Genomic DNA, 16297 nt, shown 5'->3' with positions numbered 1-16297 from the left:
TTGAGAATAAAGAAATGGTCAAAAGAAGAGTTGGAGATGGATAGAGGGGTTACACAGAAGACTTAAGGAGAGTAAAGAATAGGAAAGTAAATTGATCAAAGCAAAAAAAAAAAAAAACTCATGGAATACTGGTGATCCACATAAAACTGGAAATTGTACGTTTATAGTAACTTTAACCTGTCCTGTTATTTTTACCAGCAATGCTTAGTTGACTCTGTATGTAAATGGGAAAAGTAGGTGGCTGGGTTGATACGAGTTTTGGGATTTGTTAGATAAAACAGAAAGAGAAAAGTATACATACATATATTCTCAAATAAGTTTGGATCCTATGCAGTCAGGTTGAATAGGAAAGGAAGTAACAGGTAATCCCTCTTGTCTAACCATTCAAGACCCTGACTCCACCGTTCTCCTGTTGTACCCAACCAGTGAAACATCAGCTGTGGATCAGCCCAGCTGTCAGTCTGTTTTACTATTATCTCCAAATTTACCATTTTCACCATCAACATGAGCCTCAACACTGCCTGTCAACTTTTCTATAACTCCTTCATTAGTGTTCTTTCCTATTTCCTGAAGAAGATATTTGTTATTTGTCTTAAGTCCTCTACTGCTCTACCTTCTTCTCTGCTATCAGCAGTTAAATGCCTTCTAATTCACAGAGAAAGTATGGACCACTCGGTGGAAGGAATCTATAAAACATATCTTTCAATTTTCTGTACTTCTGCCTATCAGGTAAGGTGACCAGGGAAGACTTCATTGAAAAGGTAACTTTTGAGTAAAAAAACCTGAAGAAAGTGAGGGATTGAGCTATGTGAATATCTCTGGGAAAATCATTCCAAGCAAAGGGAGTAGTGGCTGCAATAGCTCTGTGGTGGAGAAGTGCCTAATGGATTCAACAAGTGACAGAAGGCCAAAGTAGTTGGAGAAGAATAAATGAAGGAAAATAGACAATAAGAGCCAGATCACAGGGCCCCAAAAGGACTTTGGCTTTTACTCTGACATGAAAAGTAATGAAGAGTTGCACAAAATGGCATAATGTGACTTACTTTGTAAAAAATTACTGGCTCCTGTATTAAGAATAGACTGAAAGGGGCAGAGGCAGAAACAGAAAGGCCAATTAGGATGCTATTATAACAATCCAGGCAAGAGATGGTGACTTGGCTCAGGGTAGTGGCACCTGAATTCCTGTCATATTTCAAAGGCAGAACAGAATTTGCTGAGAAACTGGAGTGGGGTGTGAGATAAAGAAGTAAAGGGTCGACAACAAGATTTATGGCATGAGCAAGAATAGACGTGCCATTAACTGAAATGAGAAAGACTGGAGGAATAACAGGTTTTGAGGTGGACAGAATTATTATGAAGTGCTCATTTACAGATATATTAAGTTTCAGGTATCTATAAGATATTTAAGTAAAAACATCAAGTAGATAATTGGATATATGAGTATAGAGGCCAAGGACAAGGTGAGGACTAGAGTTCTAGATTTGAGATGCCAGCATGTAAGTGGTATTTAAAACTATGACACTGGAGAGAAGAGAGAATGGAGGACTGATCTCTACAGCAGGGTTATCCACCAATCTTTTGGCTTTCCTGGGCCACACTGGAAGCACTGTCTTGAGCCACACATAAAATACACTAACACTAATGATAGGTGATGAGCTTTTTAAAAATTGTGAAAAAAAAATCTCATGTTTTAAGAAAGTTTATCAATTCTCGTTGGGCTGCATTCAAAGCCATCCAGTGCCCTGGGTTGGGCGAGCTTGCTCTAGGGCATTCCAACACTAAGAGGCTAGGAGTAAAGGAGAAAACTAATAATAATAATAAAAAGACTGAGTGAAGCATGAAGCTAAGTAAGGCTATGAGAAAAGCAAAAGAATGTATTGTCCTAGAAACTAAAAGTGCTTTAAGAAAAGAGAAATTCTTACCATTATATTACATCACATCATATATTTGTTTATTTCATATCTCTCCAGCAGAATGTAACAGAATGTAAGTTCTCCAAGGGTATTAGGGGCACTGTCTACTTGTTCACATCTATATACTCGCATCTGGAACAGTGGTTGATATTTAGTACCAGTGAAATTAATGAATGCAAACATCCTGTAGAGAAAATATATTCCTATAATACTATCACACATAAAATTGATATTAATCTTTTAATGGGTATTTATATATATATATATATATATATATATATATATATATATATATATACCCTAATATTTTTCCTTTTCCCTAACAGGTGGTTGCAAGAGAGATTACTATATTTAGAGAGTTTATTTAACTTAGAATTTTCCTTTTCTGTTTTCATCGAATAGGTAGGAATTTATTGATAAGAGGACATAGAGAAGGAAGAAGGTATTCCAAATGGAAAAAGGCACAGTTAAAATGGGGAAACGAATATTTTAGAAATAGTTAGAACTGACAAGACTTAGTGAAGAATGAATGTAGGAAACAAACGAAAAGATAAAATCTGTGATGACTACCACTCCCACAGACAGCTATCCTAGATCCAGATCCGTATTATATTAGCTTTCTAGTATGTCCTTCTGCTTTAAGCCTTTCCTTTTCCTAATTTAGCCTATTTATTACAATGTGTTTTATAGACAGTTTTAACAGAATAAAAGTAATCTTGTTCCTTCATTAGTTTTCTCAAAACCTGATCCGGTTTCTTGTCAGTGTCTGAATATGACACCTTATGGTATATGCCTTGTTTAACTTTTAACAGAGTATATATATTCACTGAGTGCAAAAGGAAGAATGTGAATTAGAAATGTTATAACAAATCATATTAAAACAAAATTAACCTTATTATTGAACAGAGAATATTACATTTTCTTGTCAATTATCTTCAATAAAAACAAAATACACAAACAAAAAAAAAACCTTCTCAAGTGAGAATTCTGTCCATCTTGCTTTACAGACCATCTGAAATTACATTAAAGCAAAAGGATACCACTAAGGAACTTGAAGCTACTTCTCTTTCCTGTAGAGTATATGCCTACATGTGAAATTTGATAAACCATGTCACTCTAAGGTCCTTTTGATATTCAGAAATTGATTAACATATTATAAAATACTCCTAAATAGCAATGATTCATATGATTTATTTCAACATGTTATACAGTTAATAGCAGGTTTCTAACAGAAGCTATTTCTTGAAGTCTTATGGGAAATTCTAGAATAAAAACTAATTTGAAGCATTTTCAAATATATTATAAATATGACCCACATGAATTTTCTATTAAATAAGTACAATGAGAACAGATAAAGATGCATAGAGAAGTTAAATAAATTATCTAAATTATTAAGCAAGACAATCAGAATTCATTTTCTAACTCAAAATAACATATCCATTCTTGTTTTTTCCACAATTATAAATTTAGTAATATAAAATAATGAATCAGTAATGACTGATTTCCTGTATTTTCTTCACTTTATTTTTTTTTTTTTTTCTTTTTTTTTTATTATACTTTAGGGTTTTAGGGTACATGTGCACAATGTGCAGTTTTGTTACATATGTATCCATGTGCCATGTTGATTTCCTGCACCCATTAACTCGTCATTTAGCATTAGGTGTATCTCCTAATGCTGTCCCTCCCCCCTCCCCCCACCCCACAACAGTCCCCGGAGCGTGATGTTCCCCTTCCTGTGTCCATGAGTTCTCATTATTCAATTCCCACCTATGAGTGAGAACATGCGGTGTTTGGTTTTTTGTCCTTGCGATAGTTTACTGAGAATGATGTTTTCCAGTTTCATCCATGTCCCTACAAAGGACACGAACTCATCATTTTTTATGGCTGCATAGCATTCCATGGTGTATATGTGCCACATTTTCTTAATCCAGTCTATCGTTGTTGGACATTTGGGTTGGTTCCAACTCTTTGCTATTGTGAATAGTGCCGCAATAAACATACGTGTGCATGTGTCTTTATAGCAGCATGATTTATAGTCCTTTGGGTATATACCCAGTAATGGGATGGCTGGGTCAAATGGTATTTCTAGTTCGAGGTCCCTGAGGAATCGCCACACTGACTTCCACAATGGTTGAACTAGTTTACAGTCCCACCAACAGTGTAAAAGTGTTCCTATTTCTCCACATCCTCTCCAGCACCTGTTGTTTCCTGATTTTTTAATGATGGCCATTCTAACTGGTGTGAGATGGTATCTCACTGTGGTTTTGATTTGCATTTCTCTGATGGCCAGTGATGAGGAGCATTTCTTCATGTGTTTTTTGGCTGCATAAATGTCTTCTTTTGAGAAGTGTCTGTTCATGTCCTCTGCCCACTTTTTGATGGGGTTGTTTGTTTTTTTCTTGTAAATTTGTTTGAGTTCATTGTAGATTCTGGATATTAGCCCTTTGTCAGATGAGTAGGTTGCAAAAATTTTCTCCCATTGTGTAGGTTGCCTGTTCACTCTGATGGTAGTTTCTTTTGCTGTGCAGAAGCTCTTTAGTTTAATGAGATCCCATTTGTCGATTTTGGCTTTTGTTGCCATTGCTTTTGGTGTTTTAGACATGAAGTCCTTGCCCACGCCTATGTCCTGAATGGTATTGCCTAGGTTTTCTTGTAGGATTTTAATGGTTTTAGGTCTAACATATAAGTCTTTAATCCATCTTGAATTAATTTTTGTATAAGGTGTAAGGAAGGGATCCAGTTGCAGCTTTCTACATATGGCTAGCCAGTTTTCCCAGCACCATTTATTAAATAGGGAATCCTTTCCCCATTTCTTGTTTTTGTCAGGTTTGTCAAAGATCAGATAGTTGTAGCTATGAGGCATCATTTCTGAGGGCTCTGTTCTGTTCCATTGATCTATGTCTCTGTTGTGGTACCAGTACCATGCTGTTTTGGTTACTGTAGCCTTGTAGTATAGTTTAAAGTCAGGTAGCGTGATGCCTCCAGCTTTGTTCTTTTGGCTTAGGATTGACTTGGCGATGCGGGCTCTTTTTTGGTTCCATATGAACTTTAAAGTAGTTTTTTCCAATTCTGTGAAGAAAGTCATTGGTAGCTTGATGGGGATGGCATTGAATCTATAAATTACCTTGGGCAGTATGGCCATTTTCACGATATTGATTCTTCCAACCCATGAGCATGGAATGTTCTTCCATTTGTTTGTATCCTCTTTTATTTCATTGAGCAGTGGTTTGTAGTTCTCCTTGAAGAGGTCCTTCACATCCCTTGTAAGTTGGATTCCTAGGTATTTTATTCTCTTTGAAGCAATTGTGAATGGGAGTTCACTCATGATTTGGCTCTCTGTTTGTCTGTTATTGGTGTACAAGAATGCTTGTGATTTTTGTACATTAATTTTGTATCCTGAGACTTTGCTGAAGTTGCTAATCAGCTTAAGGAGATTTTGGGCTGAGACAATGGGGTTTTCTAGATATACAATCATGTCATCTGCAAACAGGGACAATTTGACTTCCTCTTTTCCTAATTGAATACCCTTTATTTCCTTCTCCTGCCTGATTGCTCTGGCCAGAACTTCCAGCACTATGTTGAATAGGAGCGGTGAGAGAGGGCATCCCTGTCTTGTGCCAGTTTTCAGAGGGAATGCTTCCAGTTTTTGCCCATTCAGTATGATATTGGCTGTGGGTCTGTCGTAGATAGCTCTTATTATTTTGAGATACGTCCCATCAATACCTAATTTATTGAGAGTTTTTAGCATGAAGGGTTGTTGAATTTTGTCAAAGGCCTTTTCTGCATCTATTGAGATAATCATGTGGTTTTTGTCTTTGGTTCTGTTTATATGCTGGATTACATTTATTGATTTGCGTATGTTGAACCAGCCTTGCATCCCAGGGATGAAGCCCACTTGATCATGGTGGATAAGCTTTTTGATGTGCTGCTGGATTCGGTTTGCCAGTATTTTATTGAGGATTTTTGCATCAATGTTCATCAAGGATATTGGTCTGAAATTCTCTTTTTTGGTTAAGTCTCTGCCAGGTTTTGGTATCAGGACGATGCTGGCTTCGTAAAATGTGTTAGGGAGGATTCCCTCTTTTTCTATCGATTGGAATAGTTTCAGAAGGAATGGTACCAGTTCCTCCTTGTACCTCTGGTAGAATTCAGCTGTGAATCCATCAGGTCCTGGACTCTTTTTGGTTGGTAAGCTATTGATTATTGCCACAATTTCAGAACCTGTTATTGGTCTATTCAGAGATTCAACTTCTTCCTGGTTTAGTCTTGGGAGGGTGTATTTGTCGAGGAATTTATCCATTTCTTCTAGATTTTCTAGTTTATTTGCATAGAGGTGTTTGTAGTATTCTCTGATGGTAGATTGTATTTCTGTGGGATCGGTGGTGATATCCCCTTTTTCGTTTTTTATTGCATCTATTTGATTCTTCTCTCTTTTCTTCTTTATTAGTCTTGCTAGCGGTCCATCAATTTTGTTGATCTTTTCAAAAAACCAGCTCCTGGATTCATTAATTTTTTGAAGGGTTTTTTGTGTCTCTATTTCCTTCAGTTCTGCTCTGATTTTAGTTATTTCTAGCCTTCTGCTAGCTTTTGAATGTGTTTGTTCTTGCTTTTCTAGTTCTTTTAATTGTGATGTTAGGGTGTCAATTTTGGATCTTTCCTGCTTTCTCTTGTGGGCATTTAGTGCTATAAATTTCCCTCTACACACTGCTTTGAACGTGTCCCAGAGATTCTGGTATGTTGTGTCTTTGTTCTCGTTGGTTTCAAAGAACATCTTTATTTCTTCCTTCATTTCATTATGTACCCAATAGTCATTCAGGAGCAGGTTGTTCAGTTTCCATGTAGTTGAGCGGTTTTGACTGAGTTTCTTAATCCTGAGTTCTAGTTTGATTGCACTGTGGTCTGAGAGACAGTTTGTTATAATCTCTGTTCTTTTACATTTGCTGAGAAGAGCTTTACTTCCAACTATGTGGTCAATTTTGGAATAGGTGTGGTGTGGTGCTGAAAAAAATGTATATTCTGTTGATTTGGGGTGGAGAGTTCTGTAGATGTCTATTAGGTCCACTTTATGTAGAGCTGAGTTCAATTCCTGGATATCCTTGTTAACTTTCTGTGTCGTTGATCTGTCTAATGCTGACAGTGGGGTGTTAAAATCTCCCATTATTATTGTGTGGGAGTTTAAGTCCCTTTGTAGGTCACTGAGGACTTGCTTTATGAATCTGGGTGCTCCTGTGTTGGGTGCATATATATTTAGGATAGTTAGCTCTTCTTGTTGAATTGATCCCTTTACCATTATGTAATGGCCTTCTTTGTCTCTTTTGATCTTTGTTGGTTTAAAGTCTATTTTATCAGAGACTAGGATTGCAACCCCTGCCTTTTTTTGTTTTCCAGTTGCTTGATAGATCTTCCTCCATCCCTTTATTTTGAGTCTACGTGTGTCTCTGCACGTGAGATGGGTTTCCTGAATACAGCACACTGATGGGTCCTGACTCCTTATCCAGTTTGCCAGTCTGTGTCTTTTGATTGGAGCATTTAGCCCATTTACATTTAATGTGAATATTGTTATGTGTGAATCTGATCCTGTCATTATGATGTTAGTTGGTTATTTTGCTCGTTAGTTGCTATAGTTTCTTCCTAGCCTCGATGGTCTTTACAATTTGGCATGTTTTTGCAGGGGCTGGTACCGGTTGTTCCTTTCCATGTTTAGTGCTTCCTTCAAGAGCTCTTTTAGGGCAGGCCTGGTGGTGACAAAATCACTCAGCGTTTGCTTGTCTGGAAAGTATTTTATTTCTCCTTCACTTATGAAGCTTAGTTTGGCGGGATAGGAAATTCTGGGCTGAAAATTCTTTTCTTTAAGAATGTTGAATATCGGCCCCCACTCTCTTCTGGCTTGTAGAGTTTCTGCTGAGAGATCAGCTGTTAGTCTGATGGGCTTCCCTTTGTGGGTAACCCGACCTTTCTCTCTGGCTGCCCTTAACATTTTTTCCTTCATTTCAACTTTGGTGAATCTGACAATTATGTGTCTTGGAGTTGCCCTTCTTGAGGAGTATCTTTGTGGCGTTCTCTGTATTTCCTGAATCTGAATGCTGGCCTGCCTTGCTAGATTGGGGAAGTTCTCCTGGATAATATCTTGCAGAGTGTTTTCCAACTTGGTTCCATTCTCCCCATCATTTTCAGGTACACCAATCAGACGTAGGTTTGGTCTTTTCACATAGTCCCAAATTTCTTGGAGGCTTTGTTCATTTCTTTTTATTCTTTTTTCTCTAAACTTCCCTTCTCTCTTCATTTCATTCATTTCATCTTCTATCAGCGATACCCTTTCTTCCAGTTGATCGCATCTGCTACTGAGGCTTCTGCATTCTTCGCGTAGTTCTCGAAACTTGGCTTTCAGCTCCATCATCTCCTTGAAGCCCTTCTCTCCATTGGTTATTCTAGTTATCCATTCTTCTAATTTTTTTTCAAAGTTTTTAACTTCTTTGCTATTGTTTTGAATTTCCTCTCGTAGCTCAGAGTAGTTTGATCATCTGAAGCCTTCTTCTCTCAACTCATCAAAGTCATCCTCCATCCAGCTTTGTTCCGTTGCTGGTGAGGAACTGCGTTCCTTTGGAGGAGGAGAGGTGCTCTGTTTTTTAGAGTTTCCAGTTTTTTTGGTCTGTTTTTTCCCCATCTTTGTGGTTTTGTCTACTTTTTGTCTTCGATGATGGTGATGTACAGATGGGTTTTTGGTGTGGATGTCCTTTCTCTTTGTTAATTTTCCTTCTACCAAACAAGACCCTCAGCTGCAGGTCTGTTGGAGTTTACTAGAGGTCCACTCCAGACCCTGTTTGGCTGGGTGTCAGCAGCGGTGGCTGCAGAACAGTGGATTTTCGTGAGACCACAAATTCAGCTGTCTGATAGTTCCTCTGAAAGTTTTGTCTCAGAGGAGTACCCGGTTGAATGAGGTGTCAGTCTGTCCCTACTGGGGGGGTGCCTCCCAGTTAGGCTGCTCAGGGGTGAGGGACCCACTTTAGGAGGCAGTCTACCCGTTCTCAGATCTCCAGCTGCGTGCTGGGAGAACCACTACTCTCTTCAAAGCTGTCAGTCAGACAGGGACATTTAAGGCTGTGGAGGTTCTCGCTGAGTTTTTGGTTGTCTGTGCCCTGCCCCCAGAGGCGGAGCCTACAGAGGCAGGCAGGCCTCCTTGAGCTGTGGTGGGCTCCACCCAGTTCGAGCTTCCTGGCTGCTTTGTTTACCTAAGCAAGCCTGGGCAATGGCGGGCGCCCCTCCCCCAGCCTCGTTGCCGCCTTGCAGCTTGATCTCAGACTGCTGTGCTAGCAATCAGCAAGACTCTGTGGGCATAGGACCCTCCGAGCCAGGTGCGGGACACAATCTCCTAGTGTGCCGTTTTCCAGGCCCGTTGGAAAAGCGCAGTATTAGGATGGGACTGACCCGATATTCCAGGTGCCGTCTGTTTCCCCTTTCTTTGACTAGGAAAGGGAACTCCCTGACCCTTTGCGCTTCCCGAGTGAGGCAATGCCTCGCCCTGCTTCGGCTCGCGCACAGTGCGCTTCACCGACTGTCCTGAACCCACTGTTAGGCACTCCCTAGTGAGATGAAACCGGTACCTCAAGCAGAAATGCAGAAATCACCAGTCTTCTGTGTCGCTGGGGCTGGGAGCTGGAGACCGGAGCTGTTCCTATTCGGCCATCTTGGCTCCACCCCTCTTCACTTTAATCATTAAATGACATAGGCTAAGTATCATGCTTAGAAAACTAGCAAAAAAAAAAAAGTTTTAGAAAAGAAAAAAAAAAAACTAGTAATTTGCCTTTAAATCTAGGTTTCTTACTATATTCTTTTACATCTGTTGCCAAGTACTTTTCCTGAAGGTAATTACCAGTAATTATTCTCTGTGATTGCTATGTGCATGTCACAGACATCATCATTACTCTAATTATAATACAGTTAGCCAAAGCTGAATTGTTAAATTTCAGTTCAATTAAATGTTTGTTTTGCAGACTATTTATATATATGACAGATGTATATAGCCAAAGATAATAATAAAATTTGATATACTTTTCAGAGGCTGATATAAAATATACAAAAACATTACAAGGAACAAATTGGCCAATTTTGTAATGACTACAGCTGCTAAAAGGATATCAGGGCAGCTCGCTAGGATTTTAAAGATCTTCTGCCAAAATAACCAGTGAATGGCTTTTTCTATAACATTGAAATTAAAAACTGCTGAGAGTGAATACATTACAGAGTAATTTGTATTTTGTGAGGAAAAAAACAGAGGAATAAAAGTTATCTTTTTTGTTGTAAATTTTATTGTGATGAAATGTATATAAAACAAAAGTTGCCATTTTAACTATTTTGAAAATGTACCATTCAGCAGCATTAATTATATTCACAGTGCTGTAAAACCATCACCACTACCTATTTCCAAAACTTTTCATCACTGCAAATAGAAACTCTAGCAATAACTCTCCATTTTCTTCTCCACTTTCTTCTCATCCAAAGCTTCTGGTCAACTCTAATCTACTTTCTGTCTCTATGAATTGGACAACTCTAGATATTTGATATAAGTGGAATCATACAATATTTGTCCTTTTGTGCTGGCTTTTGTTGATTAGCATAATGTTTTCAAGTTTTGTTTATATTATAGCATGTATCAGAACTCCATTCCTTTTTATGGATGAGTAATGGTCCATTGTATGTTTATACTCACATACTGTTTACCCATTCATCTGTTGGACATTTGAGTTACTTTCTCCTTTTGGATATCATAAATAATGTAACGAACACTGGGCTACAAGTATCTGTTTGAGTCTCTGTTTTCAAATCTTCTGGGTATATACAGAGGAGATGAAGTGCTGGGTCATACTGTAATTCTATGTTTAACTTTTTAAGGAACTGCTAGGTTTTCACAGCAGCTACACCATTTTACATTCCTACTACCAGTGTACAAGGGTTCCAATTACTCCACATCCTTGCCAATGCTTATTTTTCATCCTTTTGATTACAGTCTTCCTAGTAGCTGTGAAGTGGTATCTCAGTGAGTTTATTTGTATTTTAATGTTAACCATCTTTTTCATGTAATTATTTTCCATTTGCATATCTTCTTTGCAGAAATGACTATTCAAGTCCTCACCCATTATTTAATTTGGTAGTTTGCCTTCTGTTGTTGAGTTGTAGGTAGTTTGCCTTCTGTTATTGAGTTGTAGGAGTTCTTTATATATTCTGTGTATAGAACCTTATAAGATATGTGATTTGCAAATATTTTCTCTCATTCTGTGGGTTGTCTTTCTTTCTCATAGATAGTATCCTGTGATGCACAAAAATTTTCAATTTTAATCAAATCCAATTTACCTTTTATTTTTGTATTGTTACCTGTGCCTTTGGTGTCATATTGAAGAATCCAGTGTCAAATCAAAGGTCATGAAGATTTGCCCCTATGTTTTCTTCTAAGAGTTTTACATACAGTTTTGGTTCTCAAATTTAGAGTCTTTGATCGTTTTTAGTTAATTTTTGTAGATAATATAGAGTAAGGGTTCAACTTCATTATTTTTCACATGGCTATTCAGTTTTCTCAACACAACGTTGAAGAGAAAGAGTTCCGTTTTTTGGATTTGGTTTTGTTTTATTTTGTTTTTTGAGAGAGGGTCTCGCTCTGTCACCCAAGCTGGAGTGCAGTGGCGCAATCTCGGCTCACTGCAACCTCCACCTCCTGGGTTCAAGCGACTCTCCTGCCTCCATGTCATCAATGCTCTACTTTTGATCATTTTAAGGCTGGCAATTCTCAAACTATGATTTACTTTTTTGCGTATCCTTATACTGGCATGGAAAATGGGATTCTCTTTTTATTTAAAAATGTTTTTAAGCTAACATCAAAAGTAATAGATGTTCATAATCAAATTTGGATAGTAACAGTAAATGAAAAGGAGAAAACAAAAACACAAATTCAGAGAAAACCACACATAACACTTTGGTTTCTATTTCTATAGTGTTTCCTCTCCTTTTCTAAATATCTTTCTAGATATGTCATATTTATCTATGTCAGGTATTCTAAAATATAACTTTTAATGGCTGCATAGTATACTATATCTGGACAGGCCAAAATGTATTTAACCAAATCCCTATTACAAGACGTTTAAAAACTGCCCTGTCCAATGCAGAAGCACTAGCTACAAGTAGCTAATTAAATGTAAGTTAATTAAATTAAAATTTAATATGTAATTCCACAACCATACTAGCAACATTTCAAGTGCTCAATGGTCATACGTGGCTAGTGACTACTGTATTGGATAATACAGATAATAGAATCTTTTCCTCATTACAGAAAGTTCTGTTAGACAGAACTGCTTTAGATTGCTTCCAAATTATCCCTATTATAAACAACCCCAAGATTATTGTAAATAAACTTTTATATATAGCTCTGAAAATTTATTTGGAATAAATTGCTGGAAATTAGTTGCTGGCTCAAAAAGCATACAAATATATACACTCTGGAGAGTGGGTACAGGAAGATGTTACCCCCATGCTGTTCTCTTGATAGTGAGTGAGTTCTCACAAGATCTAATGGTTTTATAAGGGGCTTTTCCCCACCTTGCTTGGCACTTCTCCTTCCTGCCACCATGTGAAGAAGGATGTGTTTGCTTCCCCTTCTGCCATGATTGTAAGTTTCCTGAGGCTTCCCCAGCCCTGTGGAACTGTGAGTCAATTAAACCTCTATCCTTTATAAATTACCCAGTCTCAGGCAGTTCTTTATAGCAGCATGAGAACAGACTAATACAGAGGTTAACAATAATATACAGGAAAACTGACATCTTTTTTTGTAGTTTCTGTTTTATGCGACATGCTTAGAAAAGGCTTTCTTGATTATATATTCAATCTTTTTTTAGTACTTTTATGATTTCATCTTTTACATTTAAATAGTAATACCATATAGAATTTACACTGGCATACAGTCTAAGACAGGAACTGAACATAATTTTTCATATATATTATTATATAATTACATTATCATAATATTCTCAAATCGCAATACAACTCACAGGGGTAAAGATTTATAATAGAATTCATCCAGATTACTAAGTAGACATCCAATCCAGTCACTCTTATCTGAAATAAGAAAACTATGTTTTTACATTTTAGAAATGCAGCTCTCAGGGTTTTGTTTTTCCAGAAAATATCATTCCCACTCAGTCTAGGCATTAGAGCTTTTATCTTCTTCAAAATAAAGAGAAAAATGAGTCATATGTAAATAATTTCAGGAAACAGGAAAAGTAAGTATAAAAAGAGTCGAAAATTGAGATCTATTCCCAGATCCACGAAAGACATAATTATATTGACCTATCTGCTTTCTTTTCATAAAATAAAAGACAATTTCCTAGAAAGGAACAAAAAGACAATTCCCGGGCAAATGTTTTCCTATTCTTGGTACTCACACCAGCATATTTTCTTACTCGCAGAATCAGCAGAGTTTTCAATACTAAAATTAAATGATCGTTACTTTTGTCTCTTATTTACTACTTATGATTTTATTAGTCTCAAAAATAACTGGATCATGTTTTATTAGCGGCAAAGCTGCAATCTCTATTATTTGTTTTTGTTTTCCTAACTTTTAAAAGAGAATAGCATTGATAAACCTACAATTACTACAATTCTGTAAGTTCCACATTTCCACATAAATATTAGTTGTTACTTTTAAAAATCAATTCCTTCAAAAATAAATGAGCTCTAATAAGAAAAATTACCCTCTCCCTAAACAAAATACTTTCCCCTCAGGCAGAGGGAATCATTTTTACCACAGTTTCATATAACAATTGGTTCCTTCCTGTACAGTAACATTTATGTGTCAGCCTATCCTGCCAGCCTGTGAATTCAGGCCAAGCCCTATGTTCTTTCTCCATCTCAATCTCTTCTAAGAACTTAGCACAGAGACTGGTAAATAATGAAGGCCAGGATGCCTTCTTCTAAAATGAATAGACATGGCTTATCCAAGAACAACTGCCCCCCTTCTAGTAAATACTCGTTTGTTTTTCATACTCCTCCTCTACCTCCCTCTCCTAAGCAGTGCTTTTATTTACATGAAGATATAATTTATTAATAAGAGTTTTTAAGTACAACCTTCAAACTGCCACACTATATTTTAGCAATACAGGAAATAAAATACTCTTAGACATATTATTAACATTTCCATTTTATAAGTGGGAAAACTGAAGCTAAGAGAGATCAGAAACATGCCTAAGAACAGCACCAGCAGACCACAAGATTAGACACTGAGGGTTTCTAACTCCATGTAGTGTACTTTTTACTAAATCAAGCAAAGAGTTTTCAGACAAATAATTTTTTAAGAAAGCCTCAGGTATACTAGAATACTTACACTGACCCCAGCGCCCTGTTCTGGGGTTCAAATAATTTGGATAAAGACCATTTGGACGATCCATTTTCTGAAGTAGTTTCCGAATGTGCATAACCTGAGTAAAATAAAATTAAGAATGCAATTAATAAAAATAAGTGTCATCAAGGCTTGGTTCTAACGTAGGCTTTGTGTTTTTTCTTACTCAGAATCTACACCTATTCCCTGCCTTTGTGTGTGTGTTGGAGGGGCGGGGGGAAGTCAGGAAAGCCTTCTATTTCTTAAATGTCTCATTTTTATAAGATGATATGTGTTCATTATTTTAAAATCAAGCAATAATAAAAATAATACAGAGAAAACAGCACAGATAGAAACCATTTTAAATCTCAACATGCTACTACCAAGAAATACCATCTGAAACATCAGTTATTTTAAACGTCATTCCAGACACAGTCAACACATATATATTCAAATATAAGAACAGAGATAACTTCACAGGAATTGAATCATAAAATGCCATTGTATTTTGTAAAGTATTAATTTGAATTGAACAGATCAAAAAGTAAATGAAGTAAAACAAACTGTTGAACTTTAAATATTGTTCCCACAATAGATATCTTCAAGTTCCTGAAATTCCAAATTTTAAAATATCTCCCTGAGGGTAAGGGGGAAAGAAAAATCATGAAATATATTAAGAAGCTGGAGACTTTCCTAGGGATTTATTTTGATTCAACTCTAGATTGGGTGAACTTTGTAAGTGCTTTTAAGGGGGCCCCTGGAGGTGGGAGGAGGTGTTATGTTCCTTGTACTCTTATTTGTTTGAGAATATTGTCATTACATTTGATAAATAACCTGGCTGGTATAAATGACTTGGGAAAACTTTCTTTTTCAGAGGACCTGATATTATTTCACTTTTCTGGACTAGAGTACAAAATTAATTCTTCTGCCACAAGGTTTCCCATCGTCATTCATTTGGCTGGATTTTGTCTTTAAGTAGCTTTAGGAATGGACTCAGGGATGCTGTCTATATTTCCTGTGTTCTTTCACATTTAAGACCAACACTATGTATAACAATCTCAATCTCAAAAATTCCATAGACCACTTTTTAGATAGTTCTGAATGTTATAAAAGGTGAGAAAATTAACTCTTCTGTCATCCAAAAACTGTATACTATTCGATTCTTTCTTTCTTCCTTATCTATCATTTTCTTTCTGTCTCTTTTTATTTCCACACATTTACTAGCTTTTCTCAATTTTGTCTTCTAAGCTCCTTATATTTTGAACACTGTTTTTCTTTGTATTGCTTCCATTTTGGCCTTCATTTTGTTAACTATTTTTCTTATACTTTGTTACTGATATCACATCTTATTGTCTCTGAGCTCTTGTATCTCTGTTTATATACTTGTTCTACAGAGATGAAGGCTTTATTATGTTTTCTCTCATGGTGATATTTGGTTGGAATTTTCAATTGCTCTTTTACGTATTTTGTGCCCACAATTTTCCCTCCTTTTCCTTTTTTATGGTAATATCTTTGTACAAATTCTGTACCTGTTCTTTTTTTAACAAATTACTCATTACTATTTTCCTGAATGAAAGTTTTGACATAAAACACCAGGTAAGAGTTCAGACATAAATATGTTTTTTTTAGACTTTGCTTCTACCCAGCCACTTGAGATTGGAAATACAGCACTGTTCACAATAGTGAATCTGTCACTCATTCCCTTCCCTCACCAAAGTCCACAGGTGCAAACAGCTTGTCTGTGAGAATCCTTACTCAATTCTGTTTTTCCAGCTTCTCAACACATTACATCTATTAAGGTCCAAAGAAGTACTCACCATTAGCCTGTGATCCTGTTCTCATTGCTGCTCATGAGAATTTGAGTTTTGTATGTCAAGTTACAACACCTAATTTAGAGAACTGTGCTCTACTGACTTTGTATTTTTTAGTCTGCAGACCCAAACATCCTCTCTTCCGTTTATACCAAACCTCTCTCTGATCTTTACTGCTTATATGCCTACTTTTCTTCCTGTTTGGTGATAGGAAG

The 16297-nt window shown here is 36.7% G+C and overlaps 1 protein-coding gene across 2 annotated transcripts in view; it reads right to left on the bottom strand.

Annotated features, from left to right (window-relative positions):
• The window catches only part of MAN1A2 (mannosidase alpha class 1A member 2), a 181873-nt gene that overhangs the window by 61464 nt on the left and 104112 nt on the right, over nucleotides 1-16297 (bottom strand). For both annotated transcript variants that reach the window (XM_063624683.1, XM_063624684.1), the window contains exon 8: nucleotides 14278-14371. In XM_063624683.1, coding sequence (XP_063480753.1) covers nucleotides 14278-14371 — 94 coding nt within the window. The remainder of the gene's footprint in view (nucleotides 1-14277; nucleotides 14372-16297) is intronic.

The sequence above is a fragment of the Symphalangus syndactylus genome, chromosome 12 (genome assembly GCF_028878055.3).
Source record: "Symphalangus syndactylus isolate Jambi chromosome 12, NHGRI_mSymSyn1-v2.1_pri, whole genome shotgun sequence".
Classification (NCBI taxonomy): Eukaryota; Metazoa; Chordata; class Mammalia; order Primates; family Hylobatidae; genus Symphalangus; species Symphalangus syndactylus.
The sequence above is the reverse complement of the archived record's forward strand: the minus strand, read 5'-3'. Positions and strand labels throughout refer to the sequence as shown.